Below are 26,243 nucleotides of genomic sequence, written 5' to 3'. Positions count from 1 at the left end.
CGTAACCCAAATTAAACGTCGCTTTGTGCTTGATTCAGGTCATGCATCTTGGCAACCGCTAACTATTTTATGTATGACCACTGGTGGTTTGTGACTAATATGGGTCTTCTTAAGTAGTTATTGTAAATGATTCAAAGATGTCATCAAATATGCTATCTACTTGCCGTATTTATTTATACGCATATTATGAATGACGCAAGAGCTCTTACGTGTGCGTTGTAAAGAACGGATACATGTATTGTGCTCCGTGAAAAGACTGATTTACGTGCTTTTCTTTGTTTGTACATAACGCACAGATCTGATTACCGTTTGAAAACAAAATCTCTACGTAATCTAATGACTGTTACACCGCTTCCACTATCTTCATTTCCTTCATGGGCATTAACCTGTTTGTGCTCGATACTAGTGATTTGCTTAATTGTATGCAGGAACCATATTTCGTTTGTTTCTGGCCCAACAACAGTTGAAATGGCATTATGCAACACATTATGAGAAGAGTTTTTACATTCCTACTTATTGTGCTCCCTTTCACAGCTTCAAAAGATGCTTCCATTACAGAGGTAACATTTATGCGTACAAGTCATAATAATAAATAGCAACATTCGTTTGTATGTCGTTTAACATACTTTGAGAATGAACGTGCACACATTTTGTGGAATGCTTGAAGTACGACCTAGTTTTGTTGTTGTTTTCAGGGTTCTAGCAAAAATCCAGTCCAAGAATGGGATGATCCACTCCTTTTGCTCTCAACACTGGATGGCTCCTTTTATGGAGTTGGACAGAAAACAGGATACATCAGATGGACACTGAAGGATGGTAAGTTTGGAATATTCTGCTCTCATAAAAAAGGCATATTTTGAATGGTAGAAATAATTTTATTTCTTTGTTCTGTAGGCCTTTTACCAGCAGCCCATGTGCCTTATGAGAAGTAACTTATTTTATCATTTGGTAATTGAGGTTTTCATGGAGGCAGAGATTGGTGGTCTTTTGGGTTGAGATGCCACATGGACTTACAGGTTGATACCAACACATCAGAAGAATATTAGCACCCACCTACAAATGGCATCATAATCCAGATAATCATTTCATCCACTTTGCATCTCACTTTATCAAGCAAATAGTACAAATTATGAAGTGCCTAAATTTTTTTGTCTGTAAATTTTTTTTGTTACAAATTTTCTCATCAGCACTTTATTCTCAAGTACTCTCAATCTATGGTGTTGTATTTTTATTTGTAAATTGTCAGAAGTAACCAACAACAATATTTATTGGCAGACATACCATTATTCTTTTTACTTATCTAAAGGTGGTGATATGCCTTATCATTTGTATTGCTTAATAATTGGGTACCAAAGATGCAACATTCCAGAAATTTCAAAATTTCCATGGCCATTTGCATAAAAATACTGTGAATATTACAACTGTAAAGGTGTCAAGTGACATGTTATAAAAACATTGTGAATGAGACAGGCCTTCACACCCTGGATATAGTGACCAAAGGGTTAAATATGTAAGTAATTGCTCATATATCTTGAATGTATAAAGTTACATTCTTTATTTTTTTATAGAACCTGCTGTAAAAGTGCCTGTGGATACTACAAAAGCAATCATGTAAGTATGCTTCATAATTTAAATATCTGGAGTGCAGTTACAATAACACATACTATTTTCATTGGTTAATTCCTGAAATGCTAACCATTATTTATACAAATGGTATATAAATCATGTACCTGAGTGACCACATTTGTTTATCCTCCAGTATAACTGATGAAGTTAACAGTAGTGAAGGAAACAGTCTCTGTGTGACATCCTGCAGCACATTTAATTTATAGCAGAGCTACTTCCCCCACAAAGAAAGTGTGGCTGATAATCTTTTGAAGTCTTAAAAAAATACACATGCCTTAATATGTACTAGAATCATGTTTTACACATACACATACCAGTATTTTGCGACAAGAATTTTGATCACCACTACAACAAAAGTCCTTTGATGCACCATATTCTAAGCTTGTTCAGGTACGTGTATGTACATCAGTACCCTTATGCTGTGCAAGGTAGCATTGCCTCAAGCCCACATTCATGAGGCATCTGCTTCAAATCCCAGTGAATAGAAGGTTACAATATCTATGTTGTTCTGTTTTCAGACCTCTGTTCTTGCCAGATCCTAAAGATGGCTCATTGTATGTGTTAGGAAGCTCAGAGAGAGAGGCTCTTAAGAAGTTACCTTTCACCATACCACAGTTGGTTGCATCATCGCCATGTAGGAGTAGCGATGGCATTCTGTACACAGGTATGATCAGGACTGGTTGAATGATTTAACTATATGTATAATTCTGAGCCAGCACACCTCAGTCAGCGTGGTGTTTGACTACAGACTGGATGACCAGGGTTTGGTATGTAGCAGGGGCAAAGAACTTTCCATCTAGCCTCTACATCCAGACTGGGGGTCCTCATGGCAGTAAGGTATGGCCGGGATGTGACCCTGACTACCCACCCCCATCTAGTACCGAGGTCAAGAATAAGTAGCAACTACACCGCCTCTCCCCTCAAGTACCACCATGTTGTTTATTGAGACAGCTTTACTTTACATTGTGTGTAATTCAAAATATATAGATAAAATGCTGATTTTGGAAGATGCAATTTTCTTGTGTTTTATTTTTTCTGTTGTTTTTATTTTGTTTTCTGTAGGGAAGAAAATAGATACATGGTTTGCCATGGATCCAAATACAGGAGTCAAACAAGAGATTTTAAGTTTCAACAAAGCAGATAAAACATGTCCATTAGATTCCTCTGACTTTATATTTATAGGAAGATCTGGTATGTATTTTAAATCTGTAACATATTTGGGAGACCTAGTAATAAATAGTTAGGGCAAAAGGAAAATGGATCTTAAAATACAGTGAGGATGTGGAATGGATTCAGCTGGTTTAGGATTGGGGTCTAGTGGCCAGCTCTTGTGAACTTAGCAGTGAACCTTTGGGTTTGATAAGAGTGGGGGTGTTAGTTTCTCAAGAAGGACTCTGTCCCATGGAGTTGGTTTAACATATTTAATTGTATGACACTGGTAAACATTTGTTTTAGTTTGGCACCACTGTATGCTGGTAGGGGCATAAGAAGAATATGTAGAGGAGGAAAACATGTCTTAACTCTTCGCTCTATGGAATTTGGCAAATGTGGCCATAAAAAGTGTGTTCACTTTTAACTTTATTAGAACTGATTAACTTTTAATAGTAGCAGTGGAGTAGCATTTTTGCATGAATTGGTAATCACCATTATTGGTAGGTCTAAGCAACATTAAAGTAATTTATAGAGAATAAAATACTAATATCTGGAATGCTTACATTCTTATTTGAAAATTTTGTTTTCTTTCTTCTCAATTGCAGAATACAACATAATAATGTTTGACAGTAAACAAAAAGAAAGAAGATGGAATGTCACATTTTATGATTACTCCTCAAATGTAATGGATGCTGATGCACTAAATAATTATGGTATGTGAGCGGTTTAGCAAATCTGATGATTTTACTTGTTTATATCATTGGTTTCTAACAGTACATGATAAATTTGTCATCAGTTCTGAGGATGTAAATAAGATACAGGGTTGTTAATAAATACTCTGAGCATGTTTAAAATGTAGTCATAGCTGTATATGAATAGGACAAGAATGTATGATACATGTGGGAAATAAATTTATTCCTTTGCCTAAACAGTTCACCATCTGTAGGCACATAGTTAAGGGCAGTGACTTTCCTGTTTCATGTTTAATAGGAGTCAAATCAAATACATCTGTTCATAATCTGAATTTCACAGTCTAGGTTCAATACTGTGCTAAGCCTCTGAAGGGTTTTCCATGTGTTTACTAAGTGCTTGAGATGGTATTGCTAAATGCCGAAGATACTTAACTGATGTTATTACACATGATTTGTTTGATTTTCCTAGAATTTGTTCACTTCACTGCGAGCTCAACAGGACGTACTGTGAGTCTGGACCGGCGAGTGGGTACTCTCTTATGGGAAGAAAATTATGGATCCCCAGTGATTGCCATTTACCTGCTTCAGAATGAGGGCCTTGTGTCTGTGCCATTCACAATTGTTGCAGAAGAGACTTTGGATCATTTAGTGACACAATTTACATCCTCCTCAGACCAGATCAGAGTCAGCGATAAAATGAAGCTATAGTATGTATGACAGAGTTATGCATGTTAAAGACTTGTTTCCCATAAAAAGATAAAAGTTGTCCCTGGTACTTATTTATTAAGCACTAGGCCATGGGGCAGCAGAAGTACGAGGCTCGTCCACAAAGTAAGTTTCCCTGGGGCCGTTTACAGAAACAAAACACAATTTCATGGAAATATTTATTGCAACAGATACAGCAAGTGTCCAGCTATTTTTCAACATATTCGCCACCGGAATTGAGACATTTGTCATACCGTGGGACCAACTTTTGAATACCTGTGTCGTACAAGTCTGCCGCCTGGGATTGGAACCACTGTGTGACAACCATCTCCGCCTCTCTGTCATTCTCAAAACGCTGACGCTGACCGGACAGGAATTTCTTGAGGTGTAGGAAAAGATGGAAATCACTGGGAGCGAGGTCCGGGCTGTAGGGTGAATAATTAAACACCTCCCAGCTGAACTCCTGCAGGAGACTTGCTGTCCGTCGAACCGTGTGCGGCCTAGCGTTATCACTGACCGCACTTCACAGTCGGCGGGAGCTGGAATAAGAACCTCCATCTTCAACAGCTGCAACGATGCTATTGTGAGAACGCGGGAAGTACCGTTAGCGCATGCGCCATGCTACGTCATTGCTCTATCACGTACACACAGTCGCTTCGCGCAATATAAGGTTTGCTAGCTGTGGGACGAGTGGGAAACTTACTTTGAGGACGCGCCTCGTATAGTGCAGATGACCTGAAATAAAATTTACCTAGTTTGAAAGAAGTATGTGATCTTTATTTATGGCTTCCTTAACAATACTTTCAGTAGTTCGTAGTACAGAGTGTCAAATGATAAGATGATTAGTAAATGATGAATTGGTAGGGATATGGACAGAAGTGGTGGTAGCTTCTTGTGACTAGTGGGATTGGGGGGGGGGGGGGGGAAATTTTTTTACACCAATACAAAACAGCGAGTTTAATTATAGTTTTGTATATTTTAATCTTTACATTTTTAAATACTGATATCATTCCTGCATGTTCCATGAGTTATGCCTCTGTACTGTACTGGTTTAATAATTATTGACAATGGCATTCAGAATACTAACTTTGCAAATAGTGTTCTATATCCAATTTCTGTACATTAACAAAATATGCCCAAGGAATAGTATTTTGTGGTAAATATTATTTTATGCCACCTTTTTTTCTCTCTTGACAGCCCGACACTTTATGTTGGAGAACACCTTCATGGGTTGTATGCGCTTCCTTCTCTGGTTGATCAAAACACAGTAACAATAGGTCCAGCACAGACTGGTACTTTGCTTCTTGAAGGCCCATCTCAATTGCAATCCCATCACGAGCCAACACTGCAGTACCATGGCAGTAGCAGTAGTTCAGGACTACCTTTGCCAGGTCATAACGTGAGGCTATCACAGTCCTCAAATCATGTTGACATTCCATTGACATTTCAAAGTTTGCCAAAGGAAAAGAATGACATCACTGAACCAGTAATACTCTTAGGTGAGCAACACTTAACAGTCTTGGGATTTGTAGGAACAGACCTTAAGATCTGACCCTACAAAAGTCATGATGATGATGTGTACTATTATTTAAAGTATTTTAATTATGGTGACGATTGTTGGTCATTAGTTAAAGCGTGTTCCTGTTGTGAACAGGAATTCATACACATTCAAAGATAGTAGGCACTCAGTGGAGGTCACCTGATTTATTTACATTTTTATTTTCTGATGGTCACGCAGCCACTTCATTTTTAGTGGAAATTGAAGTGTTATGAAACTGTCTTAATCTTCAAAATGCCTCTTATGATTGTAGTTATTAATTGCAGGCTACTACAAAGTACCAGATTACACTAAAACTGTTCTTCAAATAGCAGGAAGGTCTGATAAAATAATTACAACTCCAGAAAGTCTTGTTATTGTTGATGACAATGAAACAAGTTCTGAGAGAACAGCTGAAGACCTAGAATCTGTAAAAAGTTCAGTTGAGACACTGGTGTCCATGTTACAAAATGAAGAAAAGCGAACAAACGAGAAGCAGAATTTGGGAGCACAGGCTAAGGAACCAGGAGGAGCATGGGAGAAGCTGGCAAGCAGCAACATCACATTCTATTTATCCAAAGATTTCATTACATTTTCATATGGAACAGCCAAGTTATGGTTGAATCAACAGGAGAACAAGGGTCTCAAGTTGACACTCATTGTGCTAGTTGGTTGCATATTTGCCATGTTTTGGTACTACAATGGTCAGGTAATTTACAGCATGTCCACTTAGTCTTGTAGAATTACTGTATGGAAGGCAGTGTCAATTTAAGAAAATGCATTTTGACTTCCCTAACCACACATGGAGAATTACTGTAATTGTGAGAACATTTAAATAAGTTTAATGGATATAAGCATCATTTGCCTATGGAAATATAAAAACAAAATCAGTATTTAGAAATACATAGATTTGGAATAATTTTAAGTGACATTTTAACCACAATGTTGCTCCCTTAAGTGGTTCCATATGTTGTTCTGAGCCCTGGTTCATAGTATGCTATGAAATGAAGAAAGTGCTGTGTCAACTGTTGTCATGTAAGATGCAGCTTACATGTAGTTCAGCTAGCCGTGTCGTGCTGGCACATCACTAAACTGTTAACCCCAGAGCTTAAAGTCCAGGAAGTAGGCCCATACATAATACATAGATCTATTCCCATATGATAAGGGATTAGCCAGCAGAATTTGAAGTAGGATAAATGTCTGTATATTTTATACCCCTTAAATAATTTTTTTTTAAATGTATATTTATATTTTTCAAACTTGTAAATATTGTTATGTCTTAAACTGTATTTAGTGTATGCATATATACAGTTTTCTGGGAATTTGGAGCATCTAAAAGTTCAAATATTTCTCTGATATCTCTTAAATGATTTTCTAGTAGCCCACATCTTTCCCTGTGGCACATTTCTATTAATTTTCCTGCACTTTGAAGGTACGAGAATACCAGCAACTTTCGCAAGGTTCACAGTCCAGTAGTAGATCAATATCAGGTGATCAGAGCTTGGCAATATCTGCACTGGCAGAGGATGTTGGTGGTGGAAATGTCCAAGTTGGCAAAATTACTTTCAATACGAGTGAAATACTGGGCAATGGCTGTGAAGGAACATTTGTATTTAAGTGAGTACATATTCACATTTCTTTGTTCTGTCTGAAGCTGTTAGCAGAACTTAATTTGAATTTAACCAAAATTGTTCATTGGCAGTTCAATATAAAATTCAGACAAGACATTTTTGTAACTATTATCTGGAAAGTTACTGAAATTAATAGCAAAAGATCACTAAAGGAAATGTTACAACAAACAGTGGAACATTTTACTAAACAATATAAAATTAATTAGTGCTGCTTTAGCTCTGTTCTGATTACACACCAGTGTCACTCCTTATTTGCACATGCCTGTATACATTATGTGTCTCAAACTCTGTTAGGTCTATCCACACTAATGTCAAGCTGAACTACACTTTCACCAAATTCTACTGGGATGCAACAGTATGACTTACATACTTCAACATTAAAAACAGAAAGTAAAATAATCCTGCTTAGGTGACAGCAGGAGCTATACACGTAAACTTATATTTTCTAGAATTGTGGGTTGTTGTTTGCTTATATTAGGTTGTTCATTTAATTTTCCAGAGGAATGTTTGATAACCGAGCCGTGGCTGTTAAGCGCCTGCTTCCAGAATGCTTCACGTTTGCAGATCGTGAAGTTGATTTGCTTCGAGAATCAGATGAACATGGGAATGTAGTACGGTACTTTTGTATGGAGCAGGATAAACAATTCCGCTACATTGCACTTGAGTTATGTGCTGCCACTTTGCAAGATTATGTTGAGGGGAAGTTCATCTGCACCACACTTAGTGCTCTTGAAATTTTGCACCAGTCAACAGCTGGCTTAGAACATCTGCATTCTTTGGATATTGGTAAAGTTAAGCATATTCTGCACCATTAGTAGGTGAATCAAATGTGTAACACTGTTATATTTTTTGAGTTTCATTTCAGTCCCAGATATACTTTTATTTCACAGTGTCATTCTTTAAGTCTAACTTTGGGACACAACTCCCAAGGCTTTAGTGATTTAAATTTACCAATTATGAAAGTTGTAGTCTAATATAATAGCTACTTTGCATGAATTTGAATCGACTTGTATCAGTTTTTTTAAGAACTGGCTCAACGTATAGAAACCTACGCGACATAAAATATTTTCAAATGAATATTTAATTAAATACAAGTAAAATTATTTTTTACCCTTAAGCAGTAGTGTGGGAAAAAAGGATTAGATGACGGGACATGGGAGAGTTACAAAATGCATATAAAATTTGGTTGGAAATCCTGAAAGTAAGAGACCACTCATAAGACCCAAGTGTAGATGGAAGGAGAATATTAAAACAGGTATTAAAGAAATAAGGTTTGGGGTGTGGATTGAATTAATCTGGATGAGAATAGAGACCATCAGCAGGCTTTTGTGAACACAATAGTGAAAATGTGTTTTCCATAAATAGCAGGGAATTTATTTACAAGCTGAGCAAATTTATAGCTTCTCAGGAAGGACTCTGCTTCAGGGAGTTAATTGCTACAGATATGCAGTATTATGATTAGCTTTGCAATAAATGAAGGGCAACTAGGTATACTGATTTGCAAATAATGCACTTGAAAAATGTGTGCACTCTAGATTTGAGTGTACCTTCCAACTGATCTTCTGTAACTTCACAAATTATGTCATGCACAAATTATCCTAACATTAGAGATCTATGAAAAATGTAACGTAGTTAAACATCATGTTAGCATGTATATTGTTTTGCAGTTCATCGAGATATCAAACCTCACAACGTATTACTGTCCATGCCTAATGCAAAAGGTGAAATTCGAGCTATGATATCTGATTTTGGGCTGTGTAAGAAATTAAAATTGGGACGAATGTCCTTCTCAAGACGATCTGGCGTAGCTGGCACAGATGGTTGGATAGCTCCAGAAATGCTCAATGGTTTCAGCAGAACAGTAAGTGAATATTTTATTTAAGAATATGAATCAAAATATGAACCAGAGTTGTCAGCACAGGGTGCAGACATACAAATATTTTACCTAGGACCCACCGTGTTTTGATATTTTGGTTATCAACGGGCAACACGCCTACATATCAAAGCCATTCCTGATTTGATTTGTTATTGGGATGGAGTCATGTCAGTTAGGTTTTACATCTTAGAGTATGCAATTGTAAATAAGTTGCGTGTCTGTAAATATTTTGTACATAAATAAAAACATCTTAAACTATTACATATATAAAAGTCCAGATCTGTCACATACATTTAGCATTGTTAGAATGTTAGGGCTTTCTATATTACCACCTGAAATGACTTAACTGGTATCCCTGTTGTCATTTTCACCCTACGGTCTCACTAATCACTGCCTCCTCAACTTCAACCACGCCTCTGATTTCACTATCCTTAAATGTTACCTGAGAAAGAGACTCAATTCCTATGGTTGCCTGGGCATATGTGGTCACTAAAACACCTATGAATCACGTCCGTTATTACTGAAAGAATGCAGCCTTAAGTGTCTGCGAAACAATGCTAGACAGATACACCTCTGAATAGCAGAAACACAAAAGTGTCTTCAAACCTACAGACAGTTCATTATACTTGAAGATGTGCTTTATCAAATTATTGTTATAATTCTTCAGTTTGTATTGAACCATGTTTTATATTCCAGACATGTGCAGTGGATATATTCTCTCTTGGTTGCGTGTTTCATTATGTCCTCTCAAATGGTAATCATCCTTTTGGGGATGCATTGAGAAGACAAGGAAATATTATCAGTGGAGAGTTCAGGTACTACATTACAGTTAATATAAAATTGAAAATAAAATTATAAAAGAGCATTTCATACAGAGTACACAGCCACCACACAAAATCTGCATTTGGTGTCAGGTTTGGTGGCAATAACTAATGGACCAGTGGAGCTAGGCATGTGAGATTCTGTATGGAAATAGATCTTACACATACCTACAAATTCAGTATGTGAACAATTACAGTCATGATGACAGTGCAAATCTTTGATGTAACACGGGAAATTTCATGGTTAAAATTTATCTAGTAGAAATAGATCACTGAACAGAATAATTATTTGTCACTCCTGTAGGCCAACCATATCTGGAGGAAATCAGGCATCATAAGTTATGCAATATTCTTTTTATGTTGGCTATTCTGATAACAATAAAATAGTTTATCAGCCAGTTTTTGTATGAAATTTATTCTATAGGACTGTGATGCTTTAGTAAACCACTATAAACCCTACATTACAGGCTCAGTGACTTACAAGGGGAAGAGAAACTACTTCAAAGAATACTTGTGGAGCAGATGATTAGTTCAGATCCAATGGAACGTCCACCAGCAAGTGCTGTGAGAATACATCCCATCTTTTGGAACAAGAATCAGGTTCTGACTTTCTTCCAGGTATGATACATAAATTACTCTTCTTTTCCTTCTTCCTTACAAGGTTTAAGCTCATTAGACCTGTTCTGAGGTTACAAAAACTGAATGATAGATAACTAGAACCTCTCAGATCGGCACTTCTGAAACATAAACTTGCCGTTAGGAGCCTGTCCTGTATGTACATATAAACTTGCAACATTTAACAGGATTTAATTTATTTTGATCATGTATGTGGCAGATCTGATAGAGTATAAAGATTGATGATGATATTATTTCAGGATGTAAGTGATCGTGTGGAGAAAGATGACCAGGAGAGTCTAGTGTTACAAGCCTTAGAACAAGGAGCCCACAATGTGGTCAGAGATGACTGGAGAAATGTGATTGACTCAGAAGTAGCTCAGGATCTCAGGAAATATCGTAACTACCGTGGTACAAGTGTAAGAGATTTACTGCGAGCACTTCGTAACAAGGTGAGTAAGGTATTTTTATTAATGTGTTGGAAAGAGTACATTAAATTTGTCTTAGGATGACATACATTGTTCAAAAGAATAATGTTAAATGAACACTTAAGGAGTTGGCAGGCAACAAGTGACATGATGTTTGTCATTAGCATTGCATTTTGAAAATGTTTGTAAATTTGTTGGTCATTCACCCCACTTTTGGAATGTGTATCAATTTCTGAAAAGCCATTTACATACTTGTTTGCAGTCATTTAAAGTTTCTTAATGATCAACATTCTGTCTTGCTTCAGCCGACTGCTTCCCTAACATACCAAACAAAAGATGATAATAATCCTATCAGTTTGACTGGTGAACCTTGATTATGTAAAATCATGAAGTCCTGGTTTTAAACAACCCGGACGTTCAACACCCACAATAGTATTAATAGTCAACTTAAACTGAACGTATTTTCCTGTCTATTTTCATCCTACTTTTTTTTATTGTATTAAGGTGGAGGTGTATGATGGCATATATATGCATGTTCAATCATGTATGTATGTGCACATATGTATGTATGTAGCAATGCCTTGGGTGAACATACTTTTAATGCAAGTTTTGTTACTTTTCCACAGAAACACCATTATCGTGAGTTGTCACAGGAAGCCCAGCAGTCTCTTGGTGAAATACCCAATAAATTTATTGATTATTGGACTCAGCGGTTCCCTCTACTTCTCCTACACACATGGATAACAATGCAGTGTGTTAAAAATGAACCAATCTTCAGCCAGTATTATCATAAGGATTATATCTTCAGTCAGAGTTTGTATGTAAATGGTAGTAAAGATGCATGCAGTGCCTACAGTAGTGTAACACTGGCAGATAATAAACTTAATGCAGTGCAGCAATGGATAAAAATGAAACCTGAACCAGATACTGCTAAGAGAGATAAAACACAAATCCCAAATGACATAAGTGAGCAACAATACTTCAAACAGAATAATTTTAAAGCAAGAAAAGACAGTGAAATGTCACCTAATATAAGAAGACGGAATGATAGAGGTGGAAACAGAAAAGAAAGTTCACCTAAGAGATTTAGAAATACTAGACGAGATTCTTATGCTTTAAAGTCTGAAAACTGGAGAGCTGAAGATGATCCTACTCGACATTTGTATCAGAAAATAGATCTTGCCAGGGCCAGAGATAATGTTAATATAACAGATCAACCAAGACACTTGCATAACACCCAGTACAGTAGAGACTCTCCAGAAAATCTTGTTTTATGGAGAGATGTGGGGAGACAAACTGACACTAGAAAAACCCTTGAAATAACTGGTACTTACGATACTCCAGATTTTATACATAGACCAGAACTGAAGCGAACAGACTGTTCTGATCTGAAGCCAAGCGAAATTTTTCAGACAGAGAACTCATTGCCCGTAGCTGTAGATTATGAGAAGCAAGCTCTGCCTTCATTTAGGCAACAATACAAACAGCTAAAGAATGACGATAGAAATCAGACAGTTAAGAAGCATCACAGGCATAAATCAGCAGAAGCCACTGCAGTGTGGACATTACCCAAGTCTTTACCTCCCACAAGTGACTGACAGAATATTGAAAACAGAACATATTTATAATCAGAGTTATGCTAATTTGGCAGTGGTGCTTGTAGAGGCTGCAGCATTAAAGGCAGTGACCACTACAATAGCATTTCAGTGTACCCTACTACAGCAGCATGTTTGATTTGTGTAACATAATGGCTGGTAAAGCATTTACTCATAATGAGGAACTGAAACTGGTAGACTTGGAAGAGGATTCTTATACAGTGATATTTTTCCCCTTTAAATTTTAATAGAAAAGCATAGAGAAATAAATGTTGATGCTCTTATAACTAATTTTATTTATTCATAGTTTATTTAATGAAACTTTTTCAGTAACTCAGACTGTATAGTGTTGAATTAGAGAATGATAGTGAATAATGAATTGGAAAGGATGTGGCAGAAAGTGTTCATGGCCTAATTTAAGGCACTATCCTGGCAATTGCCGGGATGTACTAAGGAATATCACAAAAACCCCAGTTAGAATACCAGGTCTCCGTGCCGAGATTTGAACCTGGGACTTCCCAAATATGTTAACCACTTGACTACAATGTTCAGTTCATATAACTCTTGTAAACCTGAAGAAAATCTGATGAAATTTAAAAATATATGCCTAAGAATGGCACATCACTTTCAGTTGGGGGGAGGGGGAAGATGATTTTATTCTGATTAAATATTGGTAGTTTCCCTCTTCGTGCTGTTTCTAGAAAATATTACAAATTCTTATTCTTAATCTTTTCCTGTGATGGCAGATGAGTTATTTCCTTGCCCTATTCTTTGCTTTCACAGCACCCATGTTCTGAATCCACATTATAACTGGGAATGGCTACCTTCTGCAGCACTAGCTAAACTTGTCTACTATGTCTGACACTGCATTTAGTAGTTGCAGGTTTACTGCATTAGTGGAACCAAACCTTAAGGCAGTGGAAGTAGGCACAAATGAGGTTATGGTACAACAGCAGAATTGAAAGAAAAATATCTGCCAGCTTTGCTATTTAGTTTATACTCACGTAGTTTTATGACCAATTCTTTTTTGGGGGTATAAATATAGTAGGATGTGTATGTGCATACGGAAATGAGGAAAGGAAACAGCTGTGTTGGACCAGCATGTTTTAGTGAGTTTTGAGGTTAAGTGCAGTTGGGAGAGCTAGCTTGGTAAGTGATTAGATCCAGCCCAGATGGATATACAAGCTATTATGTAGTTAACATAAGTGATTTTAGGAACATGGATGTGTTGTGGGGTGTTCTGCAGTTTTGTAGATATTGACCGATGTTTCATAGGAACTCAAGACAGTATCTACATGGCACAGCATCCCAGATTACAGCCACTTGCTAAAACACTTTTTACTGGCAGACAGTTAAATATTTACATGTAAAATAACAGTGCATATAAACATTTGATTGTCCACCAGTGAAAAATGTTTCACAAAGCGAGCAAGTTTCAAATATTTTTTTTAAAGATGCTGAGTGATAAACTGAGCATTGTTTTTGTTGCACCATCACAAAAGTGGCACAATGCAAATCTGCAGGTCAGTTGACTAGATGTTTTATGGTAAAATTAACACAATGTGTGAATACCAATGATCAGACATTAATAGAAGATAAATGTATAATAGAATATCCAAGAATGAATTGTTTAGGCTAAAGAAAGAAACAGTCATGGTTTTTTCTAGCTTGGGAATTTACAGAAATCACTACTGAAGGGATGAAATTCCAGTGAATGCACTGCCTTGTTTTAGTTTTGTTACTACACCATGAAATTCAAGTAATGGAATATGTAGGAGAAAGCTTGAATTTTACCTTAAATACTTTTAGTCAAACATTTTTAAATATTGTGTTTCTGTGTGCATGCACATGTGGAATTACAAAATGTAGTTTTATATATTGTGAAGGAGCTGTAGAATATTTTCAGTTGTAACTCTCTCATTAGAGTGTTATATTTTTTAACCAAGCCTTTCCACCTCTTGTTATATGCAACTAGTGTTATCCCAATTGGTGCAGTGCACATTATGTTCTCAAGGGACTTTCATACATGTTGAATGATGCAGCAACAGTTATGCTAATTTGTTATTATGTATGAAGTGACTGTTTTATGGGCATGCACTATTGTCATTCTATACAAAACATGTGCATCAGTAAATGTGTATTGTCATAGTGTTCCAGATGTAGTGATTTTTATATGTATTTTTCTAGCATGTGTTTGTGTACATGTTAAGTATTATGACTGTGATATTTTTAAAATGTAATATTAAATAAATTCATACTCTATTAAAAAGTATGTAAACCCACAAAAACAAAACACTGATAATTGGTCCAGAAATGGGGCTTATTTTCACAATGAATGTACAACTTCAGGCTCCTATGCATATATTTTATGTTAACAGTAAATGTGACTGAATTGAATGATAATGTAACATAGTTGTATATTACATATTATTGAACGAAAAGACCACAATTATATATCTGTTGAATGTTGTTACAATTTATATCAGTTTCAATAAATCTCAGTTTTAAGACTATCATGTTCTACCTGTAGGCACTCAATAAGGTAATGTCTCCTTTACACTTGCACACTTTTATTATCAGTTTGAACTTACTGTTGCAGACACAAAAGTAAAATGTATAGAAAGTATCAAATACATGAAACATACCATCTAATGTAGGATGGTTGTACCTTTATATAATGCACAAAGGAATGTGATATTCCCATGCATATTGTAAACCATGTTTTATTGTACACTGGTCACTAATGGAACATTTCACAGGATTAAATTTAAAACAAATTTTTATTAACACATCTCAAGACTTGCTGTTTTCATTTATAAGCAGCAGCTTCGCAAAAACACGGGTATTTATTACTAATACTGAGGATTTGTAAATACAATTTGAACATTACACTGAAGAGGTAAAATGAGATCAAGATGCTAGGAAAGATGCCACAAAGAACTGATATGGAAAGAAGGATGAAACAATAAGTTCACTATCTGAATAGAAAGTGTTTTAACATGTGTACTATTCAGAACAATTTGTTTGGAGAATATGAAGTCATGAAAACATGAACAGATTACCATTATTGACCTTAGATTATAGCATACCACACATCCTGATAATGCTCGTAAGACTAAGTAAGCAATAAGCATGTGGTTTGGCATCATTCTTAACAAATTGACTGGACCTCACATTTTTAGGGGCCACCTCTGGGCAAATGTACATTTCCTTGCAGTATGAATTGCCGTAACTTACCAGGAAGGTCCAGTGATGATTGTACGCCAACATTTGTCGACGACTTTGTCATGGAGTGTTCTGATGAGTTACAGTGCCATGTAATCTGGTAGATGTTTCAGAGCTGCCTGATGGAAGCAGCAAGCACCTCCGAAACGTCTGTGTGCTTCTACCAGACTACATGGCGCCACAATTCATAAGACAGTTACCTTCATACTCGCCGCCGTGAATTATAAAATCATACTTCATAAAAAACGTCAAGGAAAATTAGTTAATCTGTACCCTAAAATTTGTTATAGCAGCTACGAATACAGAACATTCTGTGCTGCATGGTAACAAGCATTAGGAATTAATCCGCCCTTAATTTATTACATGTCCATGGCAACTTAATATTTTAATTGTCGAAATGTCACAAACGCTTAGGTTATAATATATAAAGATGGCAGTAGAGGATAAATTTAAGATATCGTCAAAATAAAACATATTAAGGAAGGGCACATTATTTGTAAGAGCCTTACATATAAAATGTTAATGGAACTGCAATTGTTCAAATTTTTGTGGTTTTTGCTCAGAATAAACATGCATCAACGTTGAACTATTTATTGAGTGCCGATAGTGAAAGTTCACGCATGCTAATGACTTCCCTTCGTCTTTTCAGTCATATACGGTAAGGAATTCAATATATAGGGTTTTCACGGCGGTGAGCCTGAACATGGCTGTAGGCAGCAAGGACCTCTGAAACGTCGGTATACTTCTACCAGACTACAGACAACCACCACCATAGAATTCAACAGCAGTTTACTCACACTGTCCATTTGTGCCTTGAAAGTCCAAAACACTTGTTTTCCACATCTCACCGGTCACATTAAACCATCCTAAATTCAAAAATCTTATTCCACGTGTCCTTGACAACGGCGTAGCTATACAAATGCTTCCACACAAAGATACATACAGATCACAGACAAAGTTAAAAATTGACCACGCACGTGGTGAATGACGTAACATACAACCGTACTGCCATCTATCCACAATAATAGTGAAACTACTATGATGATTTGAAGGCAACAGGGTATGTTCAACAAGGACAGCAGCCACAAACATGACCTCAGTTATTGAATTGAATCACTATCACCATTTTCAAACTAGAAATTCACAGTAAACACTGGTTTCAGAGCAAATCCACTTATTTACCTAAAATATGTTCACCCAACAAATAAACTAGAGCAAAATGTCAATGTTCACAGTGCAGTGAGACCATTTCACACAAAATTCCATGTTAATAACTAACAATTCTGGCAGTTCCCTCTTACTGCTCTTCATTTTAGACTTATGAACATTAACTTTTGATGCACTCTTATAAACAGCTTAAAATGGGTGTAAAATTTATTCATGCTTATTATATATTTAGACCACATAACATAATAGTTGCCTACATGTAACAATAATTTTTGCAGAATGAAGCACAAAATGCTTCAGATGCAAACAGTTACTGCTCCTTCTTGAAGCAATGATTTCTTAGGTGACACCTTGCAATTAATAACGTCCATATTTTTTGTGACCTCATTATCTGTTTGCTTCTGTAGAGATCTTGACACAACAGGTTCACGGTAGCAATCTCGACAGACAGCCATGTACTTATCTGCACCACCAATCACCTCCAACTGAATGAAAAAATATTTATGGTTTAACTGAATGTGTGTGTACATATGCAATATAAACAGAAATAAATTAGACTAGAAACCTCAATATCATACAATCTGACGATCCAAAAATAAAGTCTGAATGGAAGATCTTCATAAAATAATTATCAGTGCCTTAATATAGCACTGTAGGCACAAACTATTTTTAGGCTATTTATGGGGCTGCAACTTCAGCAGTGATCTCAACAAATTTCCTCTGTAATCATGCATAGAGAACACTGGAATTAAAGAAGCTATTTCTACCATCTGTTAGTAAATTTATTTATTTATAGTTTATTTAAATGTGCTTTTTGAGTAGCTCATATATATATATATAGCAAGATCTGGGATAGCAAAGTCAGTATAAAGACAAGCTACGAGCTGGACGACTGGGATTCAATCCCCTATGGGGGCAGAGGATTTTTTCTCTAGCCTGTGTCCAGACCTGCTCTGGGGTCCACCCAGCCCCCTATCCACTGGGTACTCAGGACCTTTCCCAGGGTAAAGCACAGCTGGGGCATGATTCTGACCACTCACCCCATCTAGTACCAAGGTCAATAATGAGTAGGAGCTGCACTGCCTCTCCCCTCAAACGACCCACATGGCATGTAACGAAACTTTAATTTTATAGATTACATAGTGTTGAATCTGTTGGTTAAGTACAGAATTTTATATCAATACATTTTAATGTTTTGTTATATAAAATATGTTACATGCCTATTTTAACACATTAACCCTAGGAACTTTAAGGATCACCTGCATTAACAATCAGTTAAGTCTGCATTTTGTATTTATGGGTTTCCTATGATTCTCAGTATAGACAATTATTTCCTTAAACAGCATAAACTATATGATCTTTGTAATGATAAAGTGTGATGTTTTTGTTGGGTACAGATTTAATTATTCATAATTATGTAGATGAGCTTTGGCTTCATGAGGTTAAGCATGATGCACCTTTCATCTGCATGGCACTTAAAATTACCCCACACAAATTAAAATCATTAGCATAAACAAGTACTTTATTTATGCTATTTAAGTCCATTCCATTCAAGACACAAAATTAACTTCCAAATACAAACCAAGTCACTCAATCCAAGGAGCACTGCCCTTCTTGAGAAGGTAGCTGTACCCCAGCCATGTTCACAACAGCCTGCTAAGTCTGAGGGTCAGGAATTGTGCAAACTCACTGCTTTGGTATTAGTGATATTCAACAGGTGAGCTCTACTATCAGAAGTAATTAGTTAGGAGATAGCTTAATGAGATCCAAACACACACCACAATCCTGATATAAAGTAACATGGACATATTTTATGAGCTATAATAAAGCCATCTCAGCACAAGCTCTGAATAGTAACATTACTTGCCTTTGTCTCACTACCAATCCTCTTCGTAAAAGAAGCTTCTCTGAAGCATATCATGCAGACAGCATTAAGTTTCACCACATTTTCAGCCAAAGGAATAAGGTTCAAAATGTTCCCAAACCCAACTCGCTGAAATGTACCATCAAGTGCTGCTATAATCACTATCTTACCAAGGTTTGCAAATTCTTCGCAACGCTCCACTATATCAGGAAACTGTAATGGAAATAAGAAACTGACAGTCACTTACCTGGTTAGGAATAATAATACATTCCTTCAATATCTGGTAAATGCAAACTACAGCAATGAACTTAATTGTGGACTGATTGTTTCATTATTTAAGTACAATTATTCAACTGCCAACATTACGTGACAGAGAATGAGCTGGAAAGATTGTAAATGGTAAACAAACAGGAAAGTGAAAGGAGATATTCTTAATCTATCACACCAGCATGAAAAAAAAAAGTTGCAGCACCTATTAACCTGACTGAGATTTGAACAACATACCCCTGTTGGCCAGCCCACACTACAATTTTCTGACAATTGTGAGGTACAACAAAATAAATTAACTTCTATACACTAAAAACAATTCCTTTCCTTCTTGAGTACCTGCTACAATAGAAGATCCTATATCTGTATCTGGTTTAATTCATTTTTCTAAATTAAATAAACTGTAAAAGAACAACCAAATCTAATAATACTGCCTAAAGAATTTATTTCCAAAATAAATAGCCATACCACATGAAACATCATCATGAAACTTCATTATACTAAAAACAACAATATAGACATAATTTATAATACTTTATAGATTAAATATTAACTTCTCTGCTTCCAGAAAAGAATAATGTTAAACGGAAACCAGCTTTCTAATAGTGTAACCATGGATGAGCTGCTTAAAAAAAGCTTGAATATTACTCTTCAGTTTGACACATCTCATAAATATTTTGAACCATAACACTTTAAATTTACAGTTAAAATATGCATTAAATGCAAAAGGTTAAATATGCTACTTACAAATTGGCCTTCATCAATACCAATAACATCATACTCAAGAACTTTGAATCCGAAATCTGTAATCTTTCTTGCAGAAACAGCTGCCAATGACTGACGATCATGACTAACAATGTCACTTGCACTGTAGCGATCATCACATGCATATTTTATAATAAGGCACTTGTACTTTGCTATCTGGTAACGTTTCAATCGTCGTATTAATTCTGTAGTTTTCCCAGAAAACATTGGACCAAAAATAATCTGAAAATAAACTGTTTTTTCTTAGAAAAATTAATGTTACTACTACAATAAAACTTTGATTATCCACATTTGGCATAATCTGGTCAGTTCTAGCTTGGTTAGTATGGCATGGACATGTTCCCTCAACTGTTTGTCAACATCCATACAGTAAAGATCTCTTGAACTGTCATCCTGAAATAATTACTGAAATCACAATATTAAATGTACTACCTTCAACTGGACAAGTACCTATAGGGAAATCAATGCAGCTGTCTTAATTCTCTAACATTCTGACAGTAGATGACATTTGCATTTCAAAAAGAACAAATGGAACAAAGTTACTGAGAAGGGCATTAGAATGAATATGTGGAAAGGGAGACAATTTTTTCAACTTGCACCTCTATGTATTTCCTTCCTCCATCACAATGAATGGAGGTGTCAGTATTTTGCAAGCTGAATCACCAAAAAGAACTGTGATGAACCATTGTGTATAAATAATAGCAGAGCCAAATGTATACAGTGCACACATACATTTATTACAATGAATAACAATTCATTTTAAGTAAACAATACTAATTATGTTATCGAGGTAAGATAAAAAGTGCTACTGCTGAGTACAGTATGCAACACACCACACAGTGTGAAGGTTATCACTGGCTGAGCAAAATGCAGCAGGAAAGATAGGCAGGACAGGAAAAGTGCTTGGCATGCTTTCATTGAAATGTGGCTTAGCTACAGCAAAACTTTATTTAAAAAATTCATTTTTCACAAGTTTAATGTAAACACTCATTAATGTATGCTCGTAAGAACATACTGCATGCCCTAACAACAGAGTCTCTACACAATGAAGCATTTGTGTAATACTGACTAGGATAATACTAAGGATACATTTTTTTTCCCTCAATAAGGTTTTGTTTCTTACTTTTTGTAATATTACTACACTAAGTGCAGATATTATACAGCAGCAAATGAGAACTGGAATGAGTATAGAAGGAAGTGGTTTGACCTACTTTATAAAAGGAAGTTGCAAGCAGAAAAGCCAAAGCTGCCCTGCTACATGCCATAAAGGCATTTCGATGGATAGGTGGTATAACTCCTATTCATTCTTACCCTAAGCTCTAGATGAGAGTGAGTAGTTAGCATCAAGCCCCAGCCATGATTTTCCCAGGGAAAGGGTCCCTGGTACCCATTTGATAGGATGCTGGGTATGGGAACAGGCAAGAAGAAAAATCCTTTGCCTCTGCCAGGCACTGAACCCCAATTGTCTAGTCCAAAGTCAGACACTGTACTCAATTGAGTTACCCCAGCTCTTAGTTACAAGCAGTACAGAATTATTATCCCTTCCAACACATTGAATAAAACTGTTCAGCATGAATAAAACATCAACCTCATGTTACTTTCTGTCAACATTTCTCTGGGCCTTGTGACACTACTGAATGCTTCCCCATCTCTCAATATATATCAAGGTCACCATGCCAGAACAGTGTACCAACATATTTGCATAATCAGAGATACTTGGTCTAAGAACATAAAATAATGGGATGTATGTAATTTAATACTGATGCTGCTTTATAAAGAGAAACAGAGTTATATTTGGATATTTGAACACTAATAATGCACATTTATCAAATAAAATAAGTGCAAGAACTGTCTCCTGTAAATCAGCTACTCTACTCATATGCCTGCCTAGCATATCCTTGATAAAGAAGTAAATCATCATCATACAAAGATGTAGAAATATTCATGAGACATAACAGACTGCAGGTACCTTTGTCTCCTGTGTTGTAAATATTCTGTATGCTCGATGGTTCTACAGAAACACCAGAAAATGACTCAAATTGCTTTTCTTATATTTAACAATAAACAAGTAATTGCACATGCCTAATTACACATGTTGGCACTAACACATCTAAATAAGCTGTACTTCTGCTATAATCTGTATGCTCACTCACTCACTCACTGCAGGAAATTCTTTGAAAAGTTTATTGTATACTTGGCTTGTCAAAGAATAGCCCACTTTCTTTACTGAACCTAAAAGTGCATCACCGTGTTCATAAAAGCCTGCCACAGGACTCTATCCTCAGCTAGCAGTAGCCAGTTTGCTCCATCAATTCCTATATCCCTAAGGTTCATCCTAACATTATCCTCCCACCTACACCTAGGTCTTCCCAGTGGTTTCCTCCCTTCAGGCCTCCTAACCAATACCTTGTAAACACTACTCCCCTTCCCCATGCATTCTGCATGTCCTGCCCACCTCAATCTCCTCAATTGAATCATCCTAACAATATCAGGTAAGGAGTACAGGCTGTAAAGCTCATCATTATGCAATTTTCTGCATGATCCCTCTCCCACCCTTTTAGGTCCAAATATCTTCCTGAAGTTCTGAAAGACCCTCAATCTGTTCCTCATAATCTGAATGCTAGAAAATATTATTTTCATGAGAGTACTGTTACTCTTTACATGGTAATTGTATGAAAGCATCTGTACTTAAAGGCACAGTTTAAACATGTCAATCTCAAAATTAAACATCTTTATACTTTTCCCGAGGAAGAGAGATACTTGTTTTTTCACCTCTGAGAAGGTGCACAACTGCCAAGGCCATTTTTTCCTCTGCTTCATCTAATGGTGTCTTACCACTGGAATTTCTAAGGTCCAAAACTGGACCGTGTTTCAATATAAGTTCTACTAGTCTTGGATCTCGTGTGAAACTTGCATAATGCAGTGCAGTATTCCCTCTAGAATCTTGAATATCTGGATTACACTTCCCACTTTGGAGAAGAAGTTTTGTAGCTTGGGTCTGCTGATTTTGACAAGCAAGATGCAAAGGAGTAACACCTCTTGTTCTAGTCACTGCATTAATCTGAGCACCTGCATCAAGGAGAAGTCTCATCATGTCTGTATGTCCATGCATTGATGCTATATGCAGAGGAGTAAAACCATCAGAGTTACAAACACTGACATTTAAAATGTCTTTATCTACTTTTAAGGAATCCTCAAAGAGTCCACTATCATCTGGTTTGCACTTCTCACAAATACATAATGGATGGCAAATGGATTTAATATTTGATGGTGGATGCTCTTCACAATTACTGTAATCTGAAACAGGACCATCGAAACCCAAATAAAAACATGCTAATCTTGTGTCTCCAAATGCAATTGCTCGCAACAGCCTCTCCACTCTCTTCATTTGTTCTGTTGATTGAGGGTGAATACCATGTTGTTTCTTCTCTGGTGTATTCACAGTCCCACTTGATAATTTCACACAATCATCCATGAAGTCCAATGCTGGTACAGTAGCAGCTGCAATGTTTGTACAATTTTCTAATTTCTTGTCCTGTGTCACAGGCTTTGAATTATGAATAGTTTTATTCACACTGGTTAGCAGTTTTGAAACATGCAGGTTGTGAGCATTGTCCATTGGTGTTAAATGACGTTTATTCTCCACATCTGGACGTCCTCCATACTCCAATAGTATCTGTACTATACCCTCATATCCCCATCGTGCTGAATGGTGAAGAGGGGTATCACCATACACATTTTTGGCATTTGCATCCAATTTCAAACCTGTGTGTTCTGCAAAGTACAGCAATGCTTTGACGCACACTTCATGGCCATTGTTGGAAGCCAGATGAAGGGGAGTGTTGCCATCATTGTCAGGAATGCTAATCATAGCTCCAGAATGGAGTAGCAAGAGTAAGGCATTCTGATGACCTCTGGCTGCAGCATAGTGAAGAGGAGTAGACCCACTGTAGTCCAAAGCATTCTTATTGGATCCAGAGCAAAGCAGCAGATCCACAATAAGAGGATGCCCAAAAAGGCAGGCAACATGAAGAGCAGTAAAGCCTCGATCATCACATGAATGAACTGTGGGTGTTGTATCACAAAGACTTTTGCTAATGAGACTTTCACATTTGTCACAGGAACATAGGGGATGACAAAGACAAGAAAGAAAGTCCCCATTATTTTTCATTGGTCTGCTGTCAGAATATATGGCATTACTACTACTCAGACTTTTTGATAGAATTTCTTGGGCGCTTTCCAAATTGCCCAACCTAATTTGATCAAATAAGTATGTTACGCATGATGTTTCAATTATTGTTGACCTTCCATTTTTACTACTATTTACAGTTTTCACATTCACATTATCACAGCCATCTCTGTCATTTTGACTTTCATAAACACACTGTGCTTCAGGAATTGATGGACCAAGAAGAATGCCAGATCTAATGTGCTCAATAGCTGCTTCAAGTGTGGTAATAAGGAAACTGTATTCATCAACATGGCAAGCATAACAGGAAGAAAACCGAAACTGCTTCATATAAGTTAGGTGAGCAATCCAGTTAGGAAGACTTGTTTTAATAATAATAAACACAATCACTAGCAACAAATCATCTGCAACAATGATATTTTCACTCATTCCCTCTCCAGAACTGGTTTCAAGATTTGAATTTGAGATGGATGCTATCACACGTTTCAAGCAACCAATCTTCCCAAGAACAGTACTATAGCCTTCTATTCTTGCTAATTCTCGCTTTGCTTGTGGAACTGTCTCGTATAAATCTGGCCTCACTTCAAGATCTCGCAACTGAACATCAGAAAGATTACGAACAACCTTATTTAGACAGGCATCATCATAAGCAGTGCATGCTGTTATAGCTTTTATTAACTTCTTATAAATTCCATGATGCACATACGTTTCAACTGAAAGTTTAATATTTTCCAGTAGGTGTCTGTCTTTGTCTGATTTTTCTCTAAGTCGAGCATCTTTCAAAGCAATCTGCAAGCACGATACATATAATGTACCAACTATATCCTTCTGAACTTGAAGAGGTTTTAGTTCAAGACTGCTATTAACAGAAAGAAAATTATGAATTGCTTCATCCATCTTTTCTATGACATCTCTCCCAGCACTCTGTGTCCAAAGAAGGTCTATACAGTCCCTTAAAGTCTGGACAGTAACAATTCTAGTTTCATCACTTTGTCCACAACTGAAGTCTATGTACTGCTCCAGGGGACTTTCTAGACACACAACTTTGTACTTCAAAAAATCATTGGTGTAAAATGTTTCTTCGAAAAGAATGTGAGTGCTATATGGTCGTGAAATATCGTTCTGCTCCACAGTTATTAACCTGTTACACACCTTTACTTCCTTGTCATTCAGTGTCCTAAAATGACTCTGTGGCAGTTCATCACTTGGTATAAGAATGTGACTGAAGAAGTCTTCATTAGTAAGCGTGTATTTCGGTAGTGACCCGGCACGAGGAACACATATAACCCAACCTTCCAATATAGCTTTTCCAAACAGATCATTATGATCGACTTTCAGTGCTTGAAAAAACGAATTTTCATCCAAATCCTCATCATAACTGGACTCCATAACAAGAAAAATAATATACAGCAAATCTGTGCAGCCAAAAAATGATACAAAAAACTTTCACTGCTCAATAACTGATTAATTGTGCAACACAAAGTAACATACGACAAACCAAACCCAACCAGACACTTGTTCTCCCAGAGATCACTAAACTGGAATACAGTAGTTTCAGAAAATATCGATGTTTTGAATCTTACCTGAATCTGGCCAGTATTGAAAGGAAGGTGTTCCATAGTTCAACTACTCACGTTTGATATAACGCACTGAAGAGTGTTACAATTCCTTAAACGTCCTATAAATCTACCTTCTACCATTAATAGTGTAAATTCCTGCTGTTTCCCGCCGTTCTACCAAACTCGATTCTTTTTTCGATTCTAATCACAGATTAACACGATGGTATTTCCAAGATTCCGGGGTGATGGTTGCCTACAGTTAGTATGATTAATTGGTTTCAGTATCCAAGCAACCTTACATATTAACAAAAAAGAGAGGCAGTTTCGAAAATTAATACAATTTATCTGGCAGAATGCAAGATAAAGCCAAAGAATAAAAGTTGAAACTATGCAACAGACATAGGCATTATGTATGTTGACAAAGAATATAATAATAGTCCGTGCCGTAGCCCTATGAGAGCCAAAGCAGAGGTGAACGATCATCCAACCAGATATAGGATGACGTGTGGTCAGCACAACGAACCCCCAG

General features: G+C 36.5%; 3 protein-coding genes across 3 annotated transcripts in view; 1 reads left to right on the top strand and 2 right to left on the bottom strand.

Moving 5' to 3' along the window:
• The window catches only part of LOC110837644 (testis-expressed protein 2), a 40,244-nt gene extending 23,451 nt beyond the window's left edge, over window positions 1-16,793 (bottom strand). The window contains exon 1 of the mRNA XM_087342618.1: window positions 16,701-16,793. The gene's annotated coding sequence lies outside the window, so the exon portion shown is untranslated. The remainder of the gene's footprint in view (window positions 1-16,700) is intronic.
• On the top strand, window positions 86-15,191 carry Ire1 (serine/threonine-protein kinase/endoribonuclease Ire1). The gene is made up of 16 exons (XM_022080004.2): window positions 86-560; window positions 696-816; window positions 1,569-1,611; window positions 2,145-2,290; window positions 2,689-2,817; window positions 3,384-3,491; window positions 3,940-4,177; window positions 5,373-5,674; window positions 6,000-6,421; window positions 7,145-7,329; window positions 7,843-8,129; window positions 9,011-9,204; window positions 9,916-10,034; window positions 10,508-10,658; window positions 10,916-11,107; window positions 11,710-15,191. Exons 1-16 carry the CDS (start codon window positions 477-479, stop codon window positions 12,679-12,681), a joined length of 3,693 nt encoding a protein of 1,230 aa, XP_021935696.1. The 5' UTR covers window positions 86-476; the 3' UTR covers window positions 12,682-15,191.
• On the bottom strand, window positions 15,023-25,695 carry LOC110837647 (ankyrin repeat domain-containing protein 27). The gene is made up of 5 exons (XM_087359628.1): window positions 22,691-25,695; window positions 21,278-21,450; window positions 19,949-20,188; window positions 18,938-19,147; window positions 15,023-17,555 (listed from the first exon to the last, which is right to left on the bottom strand). The coding sequence occupies exons 1-5, from the start codon at window positions 25,542-25,544 to the stop codon at window positions 17,367-17,369; spliced, it is 3,666 nt and encodes a 1,221-aa protein (XP_087215754.1). The 5' UTR covers window positions 25,545-25,695; the 3' UTR covers window positions 15,023-17,366.
• Window positions 25,696-26,243: the final 548 nt, after the last annotated feature.

The sequence above is a fragment of the Zootermopsis nevadensis genome, unplaced genomic scaffold (assembly GCF_977971745.1).
Source record: "Zootermopsis nevadensis isolate Lab colony 2312 unplaced genomic scaffold, Znev_1.0 Znev_ptg000003l, whole genome shotgun sequence".
NCBI classification, from domain to species: Eukaryota; Metazoa; Arthropoda; class Insecta; order Blattodea; family Termopsidae; genus Zootermopsis; species Zootermopsis nevadensis.
This window is presented reverse-complemented; position numbering and strand designations above follow the sequence as displayed.

What these genes read in the sequence shown, in the direction of transcription:
- Ire1 (XM_022080004.2), top strand. Translation starts at nt 477, where the DNA reads ATGCAACACATTATGAGAAGAGTTTTTACATTCCTACTTATTGTGCTC. An exon ending in TGAACCAGTAATACTCTTAG is followed by an intron (nt 5,675 to 5,999) that starts GTGAGCAACACT and finishes TATTAATTGCAG; the next exon opens with GCTACTACAAAGTACCAGAT. An exon ending in ATTATCAGTGGAGAGTTCAG is followed by an intron (nt 10,035 to 10,507) that starts GTACTACATTAC and finishes CCTACATTACAG; the next exon opens with GCTCAGTGACTTACAAGGGG.
- LOC110837647 (XM_087359628.1), bottom strand. Translation starts at nt 25,544, where the DNA reads ATGGAGTCCAGTTATGATGAGGATTTGGATGAAAATTCGTTTTTTCAA. An exon ending in GGAAAAGTATAAAGATGTTT is followed by an intron (nt 21,451 to 22,690) that starts AATTTTGAGATT and finishes AATTGAGTACAG; the next exon opens with TGTCTGACTTTGGACTAGAC. An exon ending in GTATTGATGAAGGCCAATTT is followed by an intron (nt 19,148 to 19,948) that starts GTAAGTAGCATA and finishes TTTCCATTACAG; the next exon opens with TTTCCTGATATAGTGGAGCG.